This window comes from Notechis scutatus, chromosome 1, assembly GCF_049901735.1.
Source record: "Notechis scutatus isolate UNSWTSFEM ecotype Mainland chromosome 1, rNotScu1.2, whole genome shotgun sequence".
NCBI classification, from domain to species: Eukaryota; Metazoa; Chordata; class Lepidosauria; order Squamata; family Elapidae; genus Notechis; species Notechis scutatus.
Genome location: NC_142009.1, coordinates 339,866,916 through 339,886,070, shown reverse-complemented (window position 1 = coordinate 339,886,070; position 19,155 = coordinate 339,866,916). Strand labels below are relative to the sequence as shown.

General features: G+C 42.3%; 1 protein-coding gene across 2 annotated transcripts in view; it reads right to left on the bottom strand.

Annotated features, from left to right (window-relative positions):
* LOC113428955 (retinol dehydrogenase 7-like) overlaps positions 1 to 16,969 on the bottom strand; it is a 37,880-nt gene extending 20,911 nt beyond the window's left edge. For both annotated transcript variants that reach the window (XM_087952826.1, XM_087952827.1), the window contains exons 1-3: positions 16,898 to 16,969; positions 13,920 to 14,256; positions 10,708 to 10,966 (exon numbers count right to left, since the gene is read on the bottom strand). In XM_087952826.1, the coding sequence (XP_087808952.1) occupies positions 10,708 to 10,966; positions 13,920 to 14,232 (572 nt within the window). In that variant the 5' untranslated portion in view covers positions 14,233 to 14,256; positions 16,898 to 16,969. The remainder of the gene's footprint in view (positions 1 to 10,707; positions 10,967 to 13,919; positions 14,257 to 16,897) is intronic.
* Positions 16,970 to 19,155: the final 2,186 nt, after the last annotated feature.

Sequence of the window (19,155 nt, the reverse complement as noted above, 5' to 3'; positions counted from 1 at the left end):
CAGTGGAAAGGCCCTCTTTGCACATACTTCTATGAATGGGTATTGAATGCATATGGACAAAAAGAGTGCGCTGTATGAAACAAATATACCAAGATAGCTCAATCATACAAACGTGATTCTCTACCATGAAGAATTTTTTAACAGTCTTGCTTACAGTTCTGGGATTTCTTGATAAGTCTCCATCCAAATATTAACAATGTCTGTCCTGGTTAAATTTTGAGCTCAACCAAGATCCAACATTTAGTTTCCACTTAAAAACAATAGCTATATGAATATATCTTATTCTTTTGGCTGAAAACAAAATTTATCAGAGAGGAAAATCATTTATACAAATGTTTTGACTTCCCTGATCCCCATTTAACTCCTGTTTCATTATTCTTGGTGTTTAAAAAATAAATAAAAAATTAATTAAAGACCAAGAACTTATATGTTTCTCAGAATTCAGGCTACAAGCTTAAAATGGTAGATCTGAATGTATTTTTTCCTGAGTGCTTTGCAGACTGCAGACTGAAAAAGACTGCAGATTTTCCGTTCTTTTTAATTTAAACTCTGCTTGTTTCAGATAGGCTGAATCATAAGTTAACTTGTTAGTAATTAATAACTAAACATTCAATAAAAGTCCAAGGACTCTGAAGCAAGATCAGTGCAAAGGTTTTCCGTTTTCTGTTTCCACCTAGGCAGCCTGATGCCTCAAAACAGACCAAAACCAGGAATGAATCTTGCGCCCTCCCTCATGCTTGTGTGGCACAAGTTATTCTTTCAAAATATCCCACCTTAGATACTAATGGCAATATTGAACCGCCAGAGGTAGTAGCCACGTATTCATCTAATGTCTTCTAAAAGTTCTTCAAGTCGGTGATTACTACTACATCTTGTACTAAAATATTTCCTTATCTCTTCCTTGCTCAAATCAGCTGTCAGTTAACACAGACCTCCAGATATTCTGGATGCGAACTAATTTTCAGAAAGAGTAGTACAAATTTAGAGCAAGGGTGAGGAATCTGGTTCATCTGCCTGATTCCCTTGGGAGTGTTGTCTATATGATTCTTGCTTGTCTTGCTGGTCTGCATGTTTCCAGGGGGTAACCTGTGGATTTGAGGCTACAATACTGTAGTGGGATAACTCTAGAATTGAAATTGGCCAGGTCTTTTTTCTTTTTTTCAGCCAAGGGCCCAGACTTTTGCAGCCTAGTTCTCCCCATGCGTAGACGGGCTTTATATTTGCCAGAGCAAATGCATCTGGAAAAAAAAGCAGGCTGGGAAAGACCGAATTAATTCAAGCTGTGTGAATTTAAAATCTCACAAGGGATTAGCTATTCACACTGTGCTAACCCTAAGGTGTTTTGTTTGGAACTCATTGTGAGGCATGAACTCAGTCACTAGTTTGTAATGTCATGTCTGGGCGCCTTGATGGGAAGGATCTTTTTTTAAAAAACAAAAAACAAAAAACAAGTTTTATTTTTCAAGACAAACAATAAACAATACAATACACATAAACACAAAACATAAAAGTATAAAAAATCTCTTTTCTGAAAGTTGCTTAGTCCCGGGTTAAAACTCTTGGTACAGACACAAGTTCAATTTCATATTCATTTTACATACCATTTCATATCTTCTTAACATTTTCAATTTTCTATATAACTTCTCCTCTCCTTTAAATTTTCTCAATTTTATTTCATTTTTATTTTTTTATCTCCTCTCAATTCATATCGTAATATTTATTATTCTTTGTCTGTTCTATTCCAGCCAATCATTTATTTTTCTTCTTTAAAAAAAAAAGAATTACTTCTCCTATACACTATATGGAGTATGATGCCTTTGTCTTTTTCCCCTATATTTATAGTACTTAATATAAAATACATAACCTACATTGGGATTCTGTCTGGTACATTCTAAAATTATACTATATTATCAAAAATAATACAAATCTATTCATTAATATTGATATTCATTCATATCTTAGATATTTAACTCATTACTTTTCAATTAAATCACATGCTTTTATGAGAGCCCTATTTTTCAAAATTATTCCCCCCCCCACATCACATATTATAGCTCAATATTTCATTGAAATGTTCCTCCTTCTTCTACTTCAAATCTCATTTCACAAAAGGTTTGCTAATATACCATCTTCTAATTATTAATATTAACAATTTATATCTTAAACATTTTATCCGTTTCAATTGAATGTCATGCCTTTGTGGGAACACTTATGCTTTCCACGATTATTACCCCTCCCCCCACATCACAATCTTGGATCATATTTCATTACAATACTCCCTTTTTCTTAACAAAAATTTCACTTGTTTATGTTAAATATTTTATCACATTTTAAACTACATATTATTTCTAATTTTCTATAATTACTTCTAAATACAGATATAAAAATGCAATCTTATGTACCTTCTAGAATCCCATTAACAATAAGACTTATCCATTATCTCTGAAAAACTTTTGCTTCTTAATATCTTGCTCCCCACCATCCTTTCTCCCTTGCTTCTTCTTCTCCTTGTCCTCTTTAACCCCTTGTCTCCCCACCTCCCTTTTATTCTGCTTTCCCCCTTTCTATTGTTTCTTAACATAATGTCCCTTTTCCATCTTATTCTTCTCTTTTTGGGCTGTTTTTCCAGATCTTAAAGACCTCCGCTTTTTCCCTTCTCCAATCAAAGTCCTTTTCTCATCAAAGATGGCTTCTCCTTCTTCTTTATCCCCATCATCCTCATTCTGCTTCACATAAATATAAACCGCCATTTCTAAGTATTGGAAAATAGTGCCAAGTCCATCTTCACCTCCTTGTTTTTCTCTTTCAAATTTTTGATATATAAGTTCCAATTTATCCATAGATGATGCCATTGTGTAGAGAAAAAGTTTTTCCAAACAACCACCCAGATGATTTAATCAGAAATAATTTCCAAAGGTTCCAAAATCACCAAACAATCCAAACAGACGGTTTCTTTTAGATACCTTCTTCTTCTTGACTTTCTCTTTCTGGGGTTAAAGTAATCACAAATCCTTTTCAAATATATTTTTTGGAAGTTTTTAAACTCTTTGCAATTCTAGGCAATCTTCTCCTTATTTTCAAATTTTGCTCAGATTTTTTTTCACTCTCCCTTCCCACTCACAGCCAAAAAGATTTTTTTTTTCCGGTGTCACTTTAGGAAGGAGAGTCGAACAAAGAAAAAAAAACTTTTCCCTTTAGGGTATTCGCAGCTTGTAACTCTCGCAAGGAACAATAGATACTTAACAGCTTTCAAGGTTCCAAATAACTTTCTCCCATCTTGTCCCAGCCAGAAGCAACTTTCACTTCTCTTTCAGCTCTCTCCCTCCTGCTCTTGCTTACCCGGCTGCAGCTTTCTTCGTGGCGGCCATTGCTGACCGCCATTCCTCCGCCTCGGGAAAAGGGAGTTTAGCCGGCTGGGGAGGGGGTTTGCGGCACCCCAAACCCCTTGCTGGATCCCCCTATCTTCCGCTGCCTCTACAGGGCAGCTGTATCCCCCAGATCCAAATGGATCGGGGGAACCTTGGCGGTGAACGCAGCAGGGATCGCACAGTGGCAAATCCCTGCCGCCGCCGAAACCTAGCAAACCGGAAGGAGGATCTTTTTTTTTAATGTAACCCTCCAATTGCATTTTTAACAATGGCACACACACACAAAAATCTGCCCTGCCATAGTTATGACAGGCAGGACAGTTGCTAATCAATTAAACACTCCAGTGAGGAGCTCCCATCTTGGCTTTTAAAACAAGGGCTGTGGTATTACAATGAACATTTTATAATGACCAAAATGGACAAGATTGCAAATGCAATCTTGCAATATGGTTTTGCAAATCAAAATCCATCTATGCTGGGGAATTACTCGATTTCCGAAAAGCATGTGCTTGAAGCAGGTGGAAAGCTGGAGAGAAAAGGAAGGGTTTTCTGTGTGAGCTATTTTTATATTTTGGGGTGACAAGCAGGGTGGGATTCTACCAGTTCGCACCTATTTGCTAGAACCGGTTGTTAACATTCTAAGCAGTTTGGAGAACCGGTTGTTAGAAGAAATTACTGGCCTAATCCTGTAAGGAAGGCAGGAAGGAAACATTCTGGTGTTGCTTACAGAAACTGCCTCTCCGTTAACCCTTATTACATTCTTGGCAGGACTAGACTTCCTGTCTCAGGAACTTCTCTGGAGTTTTTTCCCCCTCCTTTGCTGGTACTTTGCTTGTGTGGAGTGACCATTCAAAGTTACAATGGCACTGTCAAAAGTGACTTATGACTGTTTTTCACACTTGCGACTGTTGCAGCATCCCCACAGTCTTGAGAGGCCAGGCGAGGAGATGCGTGCCTCGATGTGAGTGATATTGAGTTGGCCATGCCCAGCCAATAACATGACCAACAAGCCATGTCCACCCAGTCACATGATCACCAAGCCACCCCCACCCCCTAAGCCATGCCCACATAACCAGTTGTTTTAAAAAAATTGAATCCCACCTCTGGTGACAAGCATCTATTTCAATGGGAATAAGTTGTTGGCACTGGAACCCAGAACTTTTGAGAGAAAGTGACATTTACGATGCTGTGTTAACTTCATTTTTCAGAATGTGTGCATTGGTGTATATTTAATAATGTTTTACCTGCAGGCACAGGTAGTGCTCAACATACAGCCATAATTGAGTCTGGGATTATGGCTATAAATTGTGTTGGTCGTTAAGTGGGTCATGACTGAACCCAATTTTACAACTTTTGTCATGGGCATTAAGTCACCAGAGTTACTAAGTGAAGATGCCATATGTTGAATGAATCCATTTTCTGTAATGGGCTTTTTTTTTGTCAGAAACCAGAAGTAAGTGCTGCTTTCTAACAAAAGTCATAAATTGCGGTCATGTGCCCACAGGACAATGAAAACAGCTGTAAATGCAGGCCAGTTGCTGAATGCAATCACATGACACGTGTGCCTGTGTGCGCGCGCGCACTATCAGAACTTCAAATCCAGGTTGTGAGTGTTAAGTATGGATAATAACAGAGACCAGACATCTGACCAGTGACTTCAACTCTTTAATAAAGTGATAGAACATAACAGAGCAATGCTATGGGCAGCAGTAACCCTTTTATAGGGTTAGCTGCTGCCTTATTAACCAATGAAAATGTGCAACAAGTTCAAACTACTGACCAATAAGGACAGTCCCCAAAGTGGCCAATCAGGGACTGGTTCTGGCCCAATCCCAAGTTGTTGTATAAGGACCAATCAAGTGTGCAGGTTTTCAACCCCTAATTTGCATTTAGGTTATTCACTTTTATTGATTCACAACACCCCTCCCCCTTGGGTTCCGTTTGAGGGGAGCTGTGATAAAATCCTCAAGATAGGCAGGCCGTTTGGTCTGCCTGGATGATTTCCGAGGCTCCACCGGGTTTTGTCTAATGTCCGGTTCCGGTGGAGCGTTTGGATGACCTTTGTTAAATTCTATTTCGCTGCACGACGATTCCGTGCTGCATTCACTGTGGTTGTCTCTGCTACTGCGTGTTTCTTCGGGGTTTTGCAGTTCGTTTTCCCCCGTATTAAAGTTCCCTGAAGACGTCAACTCCCTCCCCGCTTCACGTTCCGGTGCTTCGCTGGGCTGTAGGGCTCCCGTTGACCTGCTATTAGTTGTATCAAAGTCAATTCCCTCGATACTCCCTCCCCCTTGAGTTGGTGAACCGGGGAAGTCATGGCCGCTGGGTGGTAATCTCGATCGGAGCTGGTCTATGTGGCGTTTCCACACCCTCCCATCGTCTGTTAGCAGGCGGTAAGATCTAGGCCCGGTGAGGTGGGTAACGGTTGCGGGTATCCATAACGGGTCGCCGGAAAAGTTTTTTGCAAAGATTAAATCGCCTACCTTAAATTCCCGGCATTTGCTGCTGGAGCCGAAAGGTTTTTCCGGTGCGAAAGCGGGGTGGAGCCGGTCAAGGTGCGATCGTATTTTCCGCCCCATAAGAAGTTCAGCGGGTGTTTTGTTGGTCACGCTGTGGGGCGTGATGTGCTGCAATAAGAGAATTCGATTGATTTTCTTGTCGATGTTGCCAAATTCCATTTTGTGCAGGGTCTTTTTCACAAATTGTACCATGCTTTCTGCACGTCCATTCGCCGCAGGGTGCGTGGGTGAGGTTAGCGCATGGCGGATGCCCCGATCAGCAAGATATTGTTCAAAGGGCAATGCAGTGAACTGTGGGCCGTTGTCCGAGACCAACACGTCCGGAAACCTGTGTGTGGCAAATAGTCTGTTTAATTTATTAATAACTGAGTCAGTTGTAGTTGTGTGCATTCGATGAATCTCGAGCCAGTTAGAATAGGCATCGACAGTAATCAGGAAAGTGTGACCTTTGGTAGGCCCCGCAAAATCAATATGAATACGGGACCACGGTCCCCTCGGCGTTTCCCATTCGGTTGGGCTTGCTTTAGGTGGGGCGTTGCTGACGTCCTGGCAATGTTGGCACGTAGCGACCCAGGCCTCGATTCTTTTGTCGATTCCCGGCCACCAAGCATAGCTGCGTGCGAGTGATTTTATCCGCACAATGCCCGGATGTCCCTCATGCAATACCGCCAACACAGTCTGTTGCAATTTGCCAGGGATTACGACTCGATCGCCCCACAAGATACAGCCTTTTTGGGAAAACAGCTCGGTTTGGCGGGCTTTGAATGGTGCCCATTCAGGTGCAATTTGGTCCGTCGGCCATCCCCGTTCAACCCAGCGTAGTATGTGTTGCAGAACTGGGTCACGTTTCGTTTCAAAAGCAATGTCTCTAGCCGTCAAGGGTGGTGCCTGTAGAGCTTCAATCTGTAGTGTTGAGAGGGTTGGGGCTGGATCCACAACAGCGTCTGGGAGCGGTGTTCTGCTCAATGCATCGGCGTGGAGAATCGATTTCCCCAGGCGGTGTTGCAAGGTGTAGTTGTAGGCCGCCAGGAATTCAGACCAATGGGTCATTCTGGGGGACAATATATACGGGGTTGGTTTATTACCCGCAATGATCCCCAGTAGCGGTTTATGATCAGTGATTATTGTAAACGCATACGGCCATAAACATATTCGTGAAATCTTTTAACTGCAGCAACAATAGCTAAAGCTTCTTTGTCCAGCTGACTATAATTTCGTTCAGCTTTAGCTAAGGTTCGCAAAAAAAACGCGATGGGGGCCTCCGCTCCGTTTGGTAACACGTGGGCCAGAATTGCCCCAACCCCAAAAGGTGATGCATCACACGTGATAGTGAGTGGCAGAGTCTCGTTGTACTGCATAAGTACTGAATCAGAAGTTAGCAATTTCTTTACTTGTTGGAAAGCATGTTGTTCCCGTTGTCCCCAAACCCACGTTGCTTTTTTGTCTAATAGTCTATGCAATGGTTCAGCTACTGTTGCTTTGTGGGGTAAAAACACATTATAGAAATTGATAAGTCGAAAGAAACGCCTGTAGGTCTGCCTTGTTCCTTGGAGTGGGTGCCTTTTTAATTGCTCGTAATTTGTCTTCGGTGGGATGAATTCCTTGGCTGTCCAGGAGGTATCCCAAAAATTCTACTTTTTCGGTACATAATTGGCATTTATCTTTTTTTACTCTGAGGCCTGCATTTTAGAATCTTCGTAAAACCTCTCTGAGTCGTTTTTCTAGGATGTCTTTGTTAGGTGTGGCGATGAGTACATCGTCGAAATATGGGACAACGCCTTTTATCCCTTGTAACAACCTTTCCATTAAACTCTGGAAGATTCCAGGGGCGACGCTTACCCCGAATTGGAGCTGGTTGCATTTAAATGCGCCCCTATGTGTTACGATCGTTTGCGTCTCGGCTGTGGTTGGGTCTACAGGCAATTGTTGATACGCCTGGGCTAGATCTAGTTTGGCGAAAACTTTCCCGCCGCCCAGGGAATGGAGTAAATGTTGCACTACCGGTACTGGATAAGCACTTTGCTGCAGTGCGTGGTTTAATGTGGCCCGGTAGTCTCCACAAATTCTTAGGGACCCATCAGGCTTGATAGGCGTCACTATCGGGGTTTCCCAACGGGCGTAGTCGGTGGGTTCCAGTACGCCCTGCGCTATCAGCTTATCGAGTTGTTCATCGATTTTAGGCTTTAAGGCGAACGGCACCCAACGCGGCTTAAGGTGGATGGGTGCTATTTCAGGGTTCAAGTTAAACGAGATTGGGGTCCCCTTATACTTGCCTAGTTCGTTCGCGAAAACGTCTTGGAATTCTTGCACGAGTGCTTCTTCCCAATCGACGCTTTCGGCCTTGTGGACTCCGGCTACAGTGATTCCGAGCGGCCTGAACCATCGAAGGCCTAGAAGACTAGGCCTATCTCGATCCACGACAGTCAGTGGTAGTGCGACGGTGCGGTCCTTGAATGAGACCTGGAATCTGCGGGACCCGACGACGGAGATTCGGTTGCCCTGATAGTCTTTGAGTATAACCCTTTGAGGGTTAAGGTCTTGGTAGCGAATCGTTGGAATAAGCTGTTGGAGCGTTTTCCACGACACCATCGAGAGGGAAGATCCCGAGTCTACCTCCATCACGCAAGGTTTGTTTTCGATGGCGACTTTTACTCAGATTTTCTCGGCATCAAGGGATGTAGCGTGGCCTATGGTGATTGTTTGGTGGGTCTCTTCCCGCCTGGTTTCTTCACGCCTGGTGGAAGTGGTGGACGGCTTGTTTCTGTAGGAGTGGTTCAATTTTTCTCGGTGTGTGCCGAAGAATCCGGAAGACTGGAATTCGGCCTGTCGGGGTTTGGAGTTCTGTTTGCTTCTGCAAACCTTTGCGATGTGACCGCGTCTCCCGCAATGGCGGCAAAGTGCGTCGAGGAATTTGCAGCCGGATCGTGGGTGATTTGCTCCACAGCCGGCACACGGTCGAAATGAGTGTTGTGTGGACTGGTCTCTCTCCGTTCGAAGTCGGTTGACCTCTTCCTCATCGCTGTCGGACGGGGACTCTAGGTCTTCGTGGTGAGTTGATACCGGGTGTCTCTCTGAGCGAGGCGAGGTATCAGTGGCGAGTTTACGTAGCGGTGCGTTGGTGCGGCGCATTTGGGCTGCCGACTTCTTTGTCGCCTCCGCTGCCGAGGCTTCTTTAAGGGCATCGGTGAGGCTGATGTCCCCTTAGCCATAATTTTGCTCTGGATAGCGCCGTCTTCTAGGCCCAGAACCAGGCGGTCCCGGAGGGCTTCTTCTAAGTCTGCGAACCCGCAGAGGCCTCCTAGGTTCCGGAGGTCCGCGATGTAATTGGCAAGGCTTTCGCCCTTCCGTTGGTCCCTCTGGTAATATTCGTGTCTTCTTACTAGGGTTGGCACGGTGGGCGCGTAGTGAGCCCGTAGTAACGGCTCGAGGACGTCCCAGTCCATTTCTTTTACCTCTGCTGGCTTGGCAAGCGACTTTGCCATTTTACACACGGTTGGTCCACAATGAGTTAGAAAGATAGCTCTTTTTTTGCCGGTTGTCGCATCTTTCAAATTGTTGGTTTCCAGAAACATCTGGAACCGATCCATGTAGGCCTCCCAGTCTTCGGTTTCTGGGTTGAATGGAGCGGGTGGTACGGCACCGCTGGCCATGTTGCCGTTGATGGTGCGTGTTCGACCACGTGCTCTGTTAGTTGCTCTGTAGGTTAGTCAGCTCTTCGGTCTCCGGATCCCATCCTCGTCGCCAGTGTTAAGTATGGATAATAACGGAGACCAGACATCTGACCAGTGATTTCAACTCTTTAATAAAGTGATAGAACATAACAGAGCAATGCTATGGGCAGCAGTAACCCTTTTATAGGGTTAGCTGCTGCCTTATTAACCAATGAAAATGTGCAACAAGTTCAAACTACTGACCAATAAGGACAGTCCCCAAAGTGGCCAATCAGGGACTGGTTCTGGCCCAATCCCAAGTTGTTGTATAAGGACCAATCAAGTGTGCAGGTTTTCAACCCCTAATTTGCATTTAGGTTATTCACTTTTATTGATTCACAACAGTGAGTAGCCTTGGAAAGGTCCACCATAATTTTGAACGGGTGGTAAGCGACAGGTCATGACTCATAAGTCAAGGGGCTCTACCTATATTCCACTTTGCTTTTTAGCCAGTAAGTTTTACACTGTTTTATGTTTGTTATGTCTCTCTCATACACCTGGATCTAACCATCATTTCTTTTAAAGGAGAGGTCAGTCTATCTACACTTGAAAAGGTTTAGCTCAATTTAATTTTGTGTCGCATTACAGTTCAAAACTCATAATCTTTTTCTTCCTTCAGCCTGAGCCAAACATCCATGAGTCACTCTCTGTTACTTTCAGCAGAGGAATTTCAATACGGTGATGGCAAAATATTCCTGTTAATTAATAATTATCAATTACCTGTTTATGTATCAATTTTTCTCTTACTGTAATGTTTTTTTAATTAACCAATTGGGTCATGCATGATGTGTTAGAAGGGTGGGGAGTCAAAATCCCTGATTGGAATGTAAAAGTTTGCTCAGCAATTTGGAATGTTGGTACTTATAAAAGCATGGTCCAGATTTGGATTGCAGATACTGTATTTAACTTTGGTGCTAAATGAGAAAATTTATCAGTCTGCAGTTACATTAGTGTTGTATCCTGCAACACTTCTGTAAACTAATACTGTTGTTATTACTGTCACAATCACTTTTATATTCTGAAATGCACCTGTTTTATGAAAGAATTTACTCCACTGTCCCAGAAACATTTGAATTTTTGCCAATACTGTTAACAGAAAATAGCACTTACCTGAGACTATCAGAGAAAGATTCCACCCCATGTTTTGAAGGACAGTAGCCTCCCCCAAAAATACTTAATCGGCCCATTACGCTGGCAATGTTGACAATACGTCCTTTGGCTTTTCTCAACAATGGTATCATGTGTAAGGTCACGTCAATCAACCCAAGTAGATTGACATCTATGATTTTCTTGAAATCCTCCTTGGTTAGCCACTCGTTTGGGGCAGTCGGGATAGAAATACCGGCATTGTTTACCAATCCCCAAAGTCCTAATGAGAAGAAGAAAAACAGGGGGCATCAACTAAGTGATAAGGGGCCTCTACAGCAGCATCCCTCTGGAACACCCTCTCTTTTTAAATGTTAGGCAAGCCAATCTTCTTCTTCAAACATGTGAAGAAGGCAGCTTAGAGAACTAATAGCAATAGCACTTAAGACTTATATACTGCTTCACAGTGCTTTACAGCCCTCTCTAAGCGGTTTACACATCAGCCTATTGCCCCCAGCAATCTGGGTCCTCATTTTACCCACCTCGAAAGGATGGATGGCTGAGTCAACCTTGAGCTGGTGAGGACTGAACTGCCGAACTGCTGTCAGCCAGCAGTCAGCAGAAGTAGCCTGCAGTACTGCATTCTCCCCATAGCGCCATCACGGCTCTAAGGCATCCAAAGAGTATCCCATTCAATTCAGCTCTCAAGAGCTGGGATTTATGGAAGCTTAATCTCAACTCATAGACTTGGGAAAATTAAGTCATATTTTTGGCACGTCTCCCTAGTAAACAATAAGACACAATGCAATATATACATTGGTCAATTCTTTTAAAATTATGCTTACCTAGAAAAGGATAACAGCATTTTGGTTTTGGCCATAGATTTTCCTGTGCAATGTGCAATGTTCTCATTAAAACCTGTTTTGTAACTGAAGGTGGGGTATTCTTGAGTTCACTTTCATTTTCCCTACAAGAATAACCCTTGAAAAAGATTACAGGAGAGTGACTGGCCTGGTCACAAAATGAGAATAATCTAGAACTGGGGCCTCCCTACTTTAATCTTACATTTTAATCACTATGCAGTACCACACTGGTCCACCACACACATCTCTGTTATGATTTCATGCAGCAACCAATTTAAATATGATTATCATGTTTTTATTTGCTTTGGCATTTGATAGCTAACTTCAACGGATAATTAGAACTGCAGAAAAAACAATTGCTATCAACCTGCTTTCCATTGACGACCTGTATACTGCATGAGTCAAAAAGAGGACTGTGAAAATATCTACAGACCCCTCACATTCTGGACATAAATTGTTTCAACTTCTATGCTCAAAACAATGTTATACACCAGAACAACCAGACACAAGGACATTTTTTCTTCCATGCCATCACTCTGCTAAACAACTAATTCCCACAACACTGTCAAACAATTTACTAAGACTGTATTACTATTATTCTTTTCACCCTTCCTATTACCTATCTAATCCTACTTATGACTATAATATTGTTGCTTGTATCTTTACAATTTATATTGTTTTATTTAGTTTCCTAGTAAGATTTTGATTGCTTATTTGGTTTCCTATGACTATCACTAAATGTTGTTTCTTATGATTATTGATGAATACATTTTTACACTGAGAGCATATGCACCGAAGACAAATTCCTTGTGTGTCCTATCACACTTGACCAATAAAGAATTCTAAATTCTATTCTATTCTATTCTAATGATGAAAACTCCCTAGTACTTGTAATCATTTTTCATAAATCTTATTTGTAATGGTCTGTGGGAATATCCTTGAGAGATAAGAAGAGGAGGAGTTGCTGCCAGGACAATGGTTAGGCAAGAGACATCTCAGACCACAGAAGAATGGAGATGTGGGACATGTCTTAAAAGAAATCTCCTCTAATCCCCTGGAAAGTAAAGCCAAGAGGAAGAAATGTGCTTTCAATTCCATTATATCAACCTTCTATTGAAGGTAGTGTTAGTACTCAATCTTACAAGTCCATGCAAATTGAGAAAGTTTCCACATATTGTGAAATCAGTCAATCTGATATATGCCTGGCATGACAAGTATGCACTGCTGCTGGAAGACATAGTAATGCAGTTACTCCTTGTTTAGCAGCCACGAATAGTTGGTTTAGAGTGGTTATGGCAACCATGTTAGAAACCAGAAGATGTGAATTCTAGTCCTGGTTTAGGTATGAAAACAAGTTGGACCACTCAGCTGTTTCTAAGGTCAATTTACCTGACAGGGTTGTTGCTGGGAAAAGAGGAAAATGTAGGAACATTAGATACAGTGTGTTCACTGTGTTCAGTAATTTATAATATATATATATATATATATATATATATATATATATATATATATATATATATATATATATATATATATATAAATATAAATATAAATATAAATATAAATAATATAAATATAAATATAAATATAATAAAGGCAGGATGAGAACTTGAAAAAATTGAGACTGACAAGTTGGTTGTTAAATGAAATAGTCACTAAGTGAGACCACCACTTCATGTACTTCATTTCAAGATTAGTGGGACAAGAGAAAAATTGAGCTTTCCTGACGTTGCTAACACATGGCTGTGTTGGTTGGAGCTGCATAGACACATCTGCATGCTCATCACAACCTGAGGCCACCCATTTACAGCTTTTCTTCCAAGCCAATTGCAATGTGACAATTACCATTTCCTGAAAACCTCTGAGGAGAAAGATCAGTAGCAATCACAGAAGACACAATGAGCAAGGACAAAATTTGTATGTAGTGCAGGGCAAGCAACTTGCATCCTTAATCTGCTTTAATCTCTTAATCATTTGCCATAGTCTGTGCTCAGGCTGATGGGAGTTGCAGTCTAAAATACCTGGAAAGTATTAGGGCAACAGTTCTGTCCAGTTTAGTAACTCTTGTCTCCGATACATATTAAGAAACATTTTCCACTGAAAGAAGGGGGTTGAGCAAGTCACATTGCCCAATATGTACAGAGTGGCAATGTGTAGAGATGAGATTTAAAAAATGGACTTCAGACCTAGAGAAGCTAGGATCAAAATCTCCTGCTTAGTATCTTTTTTTAAATTATCAGTTTCAGAGGCCTGTTGTGACAAAAATGGGGCTAACCCTTCTAAAAATTCACCCTAATTTACACCAGAAGAATATTATTCTATTTTTAGTCAAATCCTAAAGAAAACCCAAGACTGCCTGAGTTCTGTGCCAACCTTTGTCTCCCACTTGGCTTTTCACCCATTCCGTTACTTTGTCCAGATTTTCTGTGTTGTTGACATCTATGAGGATGGTCTGCAACCGTTCTGACGTCGCTTCTTTCAGCTTCTCTGCACCCTGCTGGGTCAGACAACCTGCCAAGACACGAAGGCCTTTTGCATCCAACTGCTGAGCCAGAAGATTGCCAAATCCAGAGTCACAGCCAGTTATGAAGACATATTTCTCTGTCAGGTTTGGGAAAATCTGTTTTTCACGGTACCAACGGAACAAGTAATAGAACCCCAGCAAGGCCGCCACATAAAACCACATGGTCTTCTAATACTTCTGTGACTTCTGGAAGAAAAGAACATTACTGGAAATGTTTGATTATCAACTGAGTGGTGGGAGAGGAGGCAAGAATAATCCGTAAACAAATTATTTATTGAATAAACACATGCTTGGATTCACACTCTACCACAAGTCAAGCAACTGAACGATGACTTAGTGTCATTATCTGTCATTGCCTTGCGCTCCCTGTAGCTCCTTGTAACTGCCCAAGCCTCGCCTTGTCCTCTCCAGAGTTTCCCAAGCCTTGGAAACTGGCAAAAAACACTTGCTAAGCAACTGGCCACTAAGCAAGGACCACCTAAATTTGGTTTGCCAATCACATGGTCACCTGCCTTGCCCTCTCCAGCGTTCCCCAGGCCTTGGAAACTGGCAAAAAACACTTGCTAAGCAACTGGCCACTAAGCGAGGACCATTAAGCGAGGACCACTTAAATTTGGTTTGCCAGTCACATGGCCACCTGCCTTGCCCTCTCCAGTCACATGACCACCAAGCCATACCCACAAATTAGGCCACGCCCACAGAACTGGTTGTTAAGAAATTTGAATCCCACCCCTGGTCAGGTCAGCTATGAACGTGTAACATCTTGTTTTATTCCCTTTGAAACCCTGAGAAAACAATACTATGTTTGCAAACCACAGCCCCAGGTGTACAGCCATTTTCAATGCAGTATCTCAACTCACTGATCAAGGAAAGTGAAAATGTTATTTATGAAAGGATTCTGTTTCCTGCCTCTAACTACTTAAATAGGACAGCTGGTCATCACACTTTTTTTGGGGGGGGATTGTTGTTGAGGCAGTTGGGACTCCTGGAAACTGCCTGAACAAGAAAAAACTGCAGTTTTCTTGGCAAGATTTTCAGAAGTTGATTGCCCTTGCCTCTTTCTTGGGGCTGAGAAAGAGAGAATGTCCCAAAATGAACTTCTTGGCTAAGACGGAACTAGAACTCAGAGTCTCCCAGTTTTAGCCTGGTGCTTTTAACTACTCCATCAATTCAAAGGATCACAGGGTCTGCAAGACACTGACGGGGTTCATAATCTCAGAATCAGTTCGATATGAGAGCCAACTGGATCTAATGGTTCAGCCACCAGGCTAAAAATCAGGAGATGGTGAGTTCTAATCCCACTTTAAGGCTTGAAAGTTGTCTGGGTGAGTTTGAGCCACTCGTTCTCTCTCAGTCCAACCCACCTCACAGGCTTGTTGTTGAAGAGAATTAGGCATATTTGCCACCTCTAGCCATTTATAAAAATAACAAGGCTGGGATAATAAATAACATTAAATAAACATAACCTTTTATTAACTGAATGTCCTCCGGGGCATCTGCCTTCAAATCTCACTGGAATGACTGAAGGCTGGTTTAAAGTATGACATTCAACAGGCATTCCCAGATTCAATCTCTCAGCAGTTAAAAAATAAATAATTTACACTCAGCAATCCCTGAACAAAATAAAACCAAGGGCTGAAGTTCAAGGTGGCATATGATGCTTCTCACCCCTCCTATTTTATTTTCATCAGCTGAGACCGAGTTTTGTGCTATGAGAAATAAATCAGGTGAAGGGAAAGCTGGATAAAAAAAAAGAAAATGAAAGAGAGAGAAAAACCCTAGGACAGCGGGTCTTCAAACTTGACAGATTTAAGACTTGTGCACTTCAACTCCCAGAATTCCTCCTCCAGTCATGTTAGCTCAGAAATTCTGGGAGTTGAAGTCCACAAGTCTTAAACTTGCCAGGTTTGAAGACCCTTGCCCTAGGAGCTAAAAGATTTCTTTCTTTTTTTTTTTAAATCAATTTTATTGATTTTCTACAAACAAACAAGACAAACAAAACATTAAAACATCAACTCTCTTATGTACATACAGTGTGTCGGTTGGTTCATCAGTTTTGTGCATTCATTTCATAGTCTCAATTGCAGTTATATTACATAACAACTCATATTGTCAATCCAAACTTATATATCCTAATATCGCTATTAATAAATCATTTGACTATACTTTTAATCATTCATATTTTATGAGAGAACAAAACTTTAAACCGTTTATTCTATAACAAATCATATAGTCATACCAAATCTATCCTAAAAACACTTTATAGATATAATGTCAAATAACATAGGCAAAAGAAAAAATAAAAGTATTCCTTGCTATCTAACTTTCTAAATATTCTATTATCGTATTTTGTCATCTAACCACTGATAAAAAAGATCCCAAATTTCATAAAATTGTTTATCCTCTTGCTCTCTAATTTCAAATGTCAATCTACTCATCTCAGCACATTCCAATATTTTCTTAATAATTTCTTCCTGGGAGCTAAAAGATTTCTATTTGAGACACTTTAATTAGAGTTAAAACATTAAAACACTGACTTGAAGCATTAGTTAAAGTATAATGCTTCTCCCCATTTTCCCAAAGTTAGCTCACCTCAGCAGGATGGGGTTTTTGGGGAAAAGCGGTTGAAAGGGAGACGAAAAAGAACAGAGTGAATTCAATATTTCATAAATCGTTCCAGGTTTACTTTGAAAATAAGCCGCCCTCTTCAATTTTACAAAAACAGAGCTCTTTTCGCCATTTCTTCTTAACTAAAAAGAAGGGAGCCGACATACACCCAGCAATATCGCGCCATTTAAATCACCGTAAATCCCATAAAAGAAGATACCTGTTCAAACGTTCCTTTGCTTAGCCGAAGCCAGGACAAACGCTTCAGGAACCATGATCGTCTGATTTGTTTCTCCTTAGAGCTGCTTGGATCATCCAGAGAGTGGGAGGTGCTTCAGTTTGTGCTGTTGTAGGCTGAGCTTAATTACTGAGGAACGCTCCTCCTTCCATCACGTGGCTCCATTACAGCGTTCCCCAGTTTATGCTCAGCCTCGTGAGAGTTAGGCTGTTTCTGATATAGCTCCTTGGCTGATTCAGGATCTTTTCTAATTTCTCTTGAAGGTTTGATTAATATTTTTTCTTCCTTTAGCCTCTGCGCAGTTGGTTGTCTCTAGATTAAGGGGAGCGCGTTCCTTGCCCCCAGGGGAAAAAAAAGCGGGCGGTTTAGCAGAGCTTTTGCGCTAACCCCCCCCATCCTCGATCTGAATTTCCTGCCGCTTTCCACGCCACCCTCGCTAGCAGCTTGAATCATCGCACTCCAAGCGCCGCTGGTTTCCCCCACGAATGCCAATCGTCCCAGGAAGGGGCGAATTTCTCCTCGCTGCCCCTCTCGGCATTCTAAGCTTGCCGGAGGGGCTTAGTTCCGTCCTGAGCAGCCCCGACAGTGAAATCCGTAGGCGGCCGCCATTTTGGGTGCCGCCTCATGGTCGGGCGCCATTTTGTTTCCTCCGGCCTCATTTATATATATATAAAAAAAGACTGCTGCGAGTGTTTCTAGCTCGCCAAAACAGGCCTTACCAGCCTGTTCAGAGCATTCGTTAGACCTGGATACCTGATACTTCCGTTGTTAAAAGTATTGTTGGCTATTCCGCAGCCGCGCTCAGGGCGAAGTATCAGCAGCAGCCCCCCCTCCCGGTTTTCATTTGGGAGTAAAAGCTGCTGGAGGCCTTATCTCTCAACCATGCACCATTGGCCTCAGGCGTTCATTTGGCTAATTGGATAAATAATCACCTGGATTACTACTCTCATTGGACCGAGATCCGAATTTATTCGATCAAATTACATATTTCTTATATATAAATAAATAAATAAAAAATATTAATAATAATAAATATATACACACACACACACACACATATATATAAATAAATAAATAAATAAAATAAAATAAAATATATATATATATATATATATATATATATATATATATATATATATATATATATATATATATATATATATTAGTAATAATAATAATAATATATATTATATACATCAAAATTCCAAAAGGGGGCGCGGACCAGCTGAAAGGACACCTGGCTTTTGTTGCAGGCCGAACGCTAGGCGAGCCAACCGCCTCTAGTATCCTTGCATACGATCATTACTTCTTAAAATGGCAGACGACAACTCTTCTAAAGGCCCTTCCTTGAAGGCCAAATCTAAGTCTCACCATTTGCGCAGACAGGCTAAGGAAACTTCCAAGGCCTCTCAAAGAGACGCCTTAAGGCGCCATAAGGCATTGGAGAAGGAATTCGACAGGCGATCCAGGGAGTCACACTCGGTGCCTCCAGCCCTACCACCCTCCACTCCTTCTACCTCTACTCACCCCCCCTCCTCCAGATTACTCTTCCCTCTCCAGGCACAGCTCACCCCAGGGGCATCAGGCCCCTGGACCAACGACCAGATGGACACCCGAAGCTACATTTACTCCTATGGCTGCTGGTCTGCGTCAAGAGGAGCCCACCATAGTCGAGATTCCAGAACAAATGAGGTCATGGATGGAGCTGGCTATCCGCCAGGGGATTGCGGAAGGTCTCCAACAGATGTCCAGACCCGGCCTCTTCCCGATGGCTCCCGAACATGAGTCTCTATCGGTCAGGTCCCTGCCTAGATCAGACCCTCCCCACGGTCAGGTACCTTTACAGAGGGACAGTCCTCTTCCAGAAAGGGAACAGGAGGAGGAGGAAGGGGGCCTGGAGCAATTCAGGGAGGAGGAAGAATTCGAATTGGGGTCAACACATTACAGTGAACCCCTATCAGAGACAGAGCCTATGGAGGGGGAGATGTCCGAGGATGAGGGCCTCACCCCTGACCAACCCACCTTTGTGGGCTTGTTCAAGCCACACCTGTATAAATCGCTTCTCTTTAAGGCCAAAAACATCTCTGGCCTGTACACACAGTCTCCCTCTGCCCACCCTTCCCCGGTGGAGGGCCCAGAGGATTCCATTTTCAAGCAGCCCATTGTGGAAGCTGACATCATTCCGGCTCCACCCATTTTTTCCGACCTAATCTCAAAACAGCTGGCTTCCACAGGGCCCC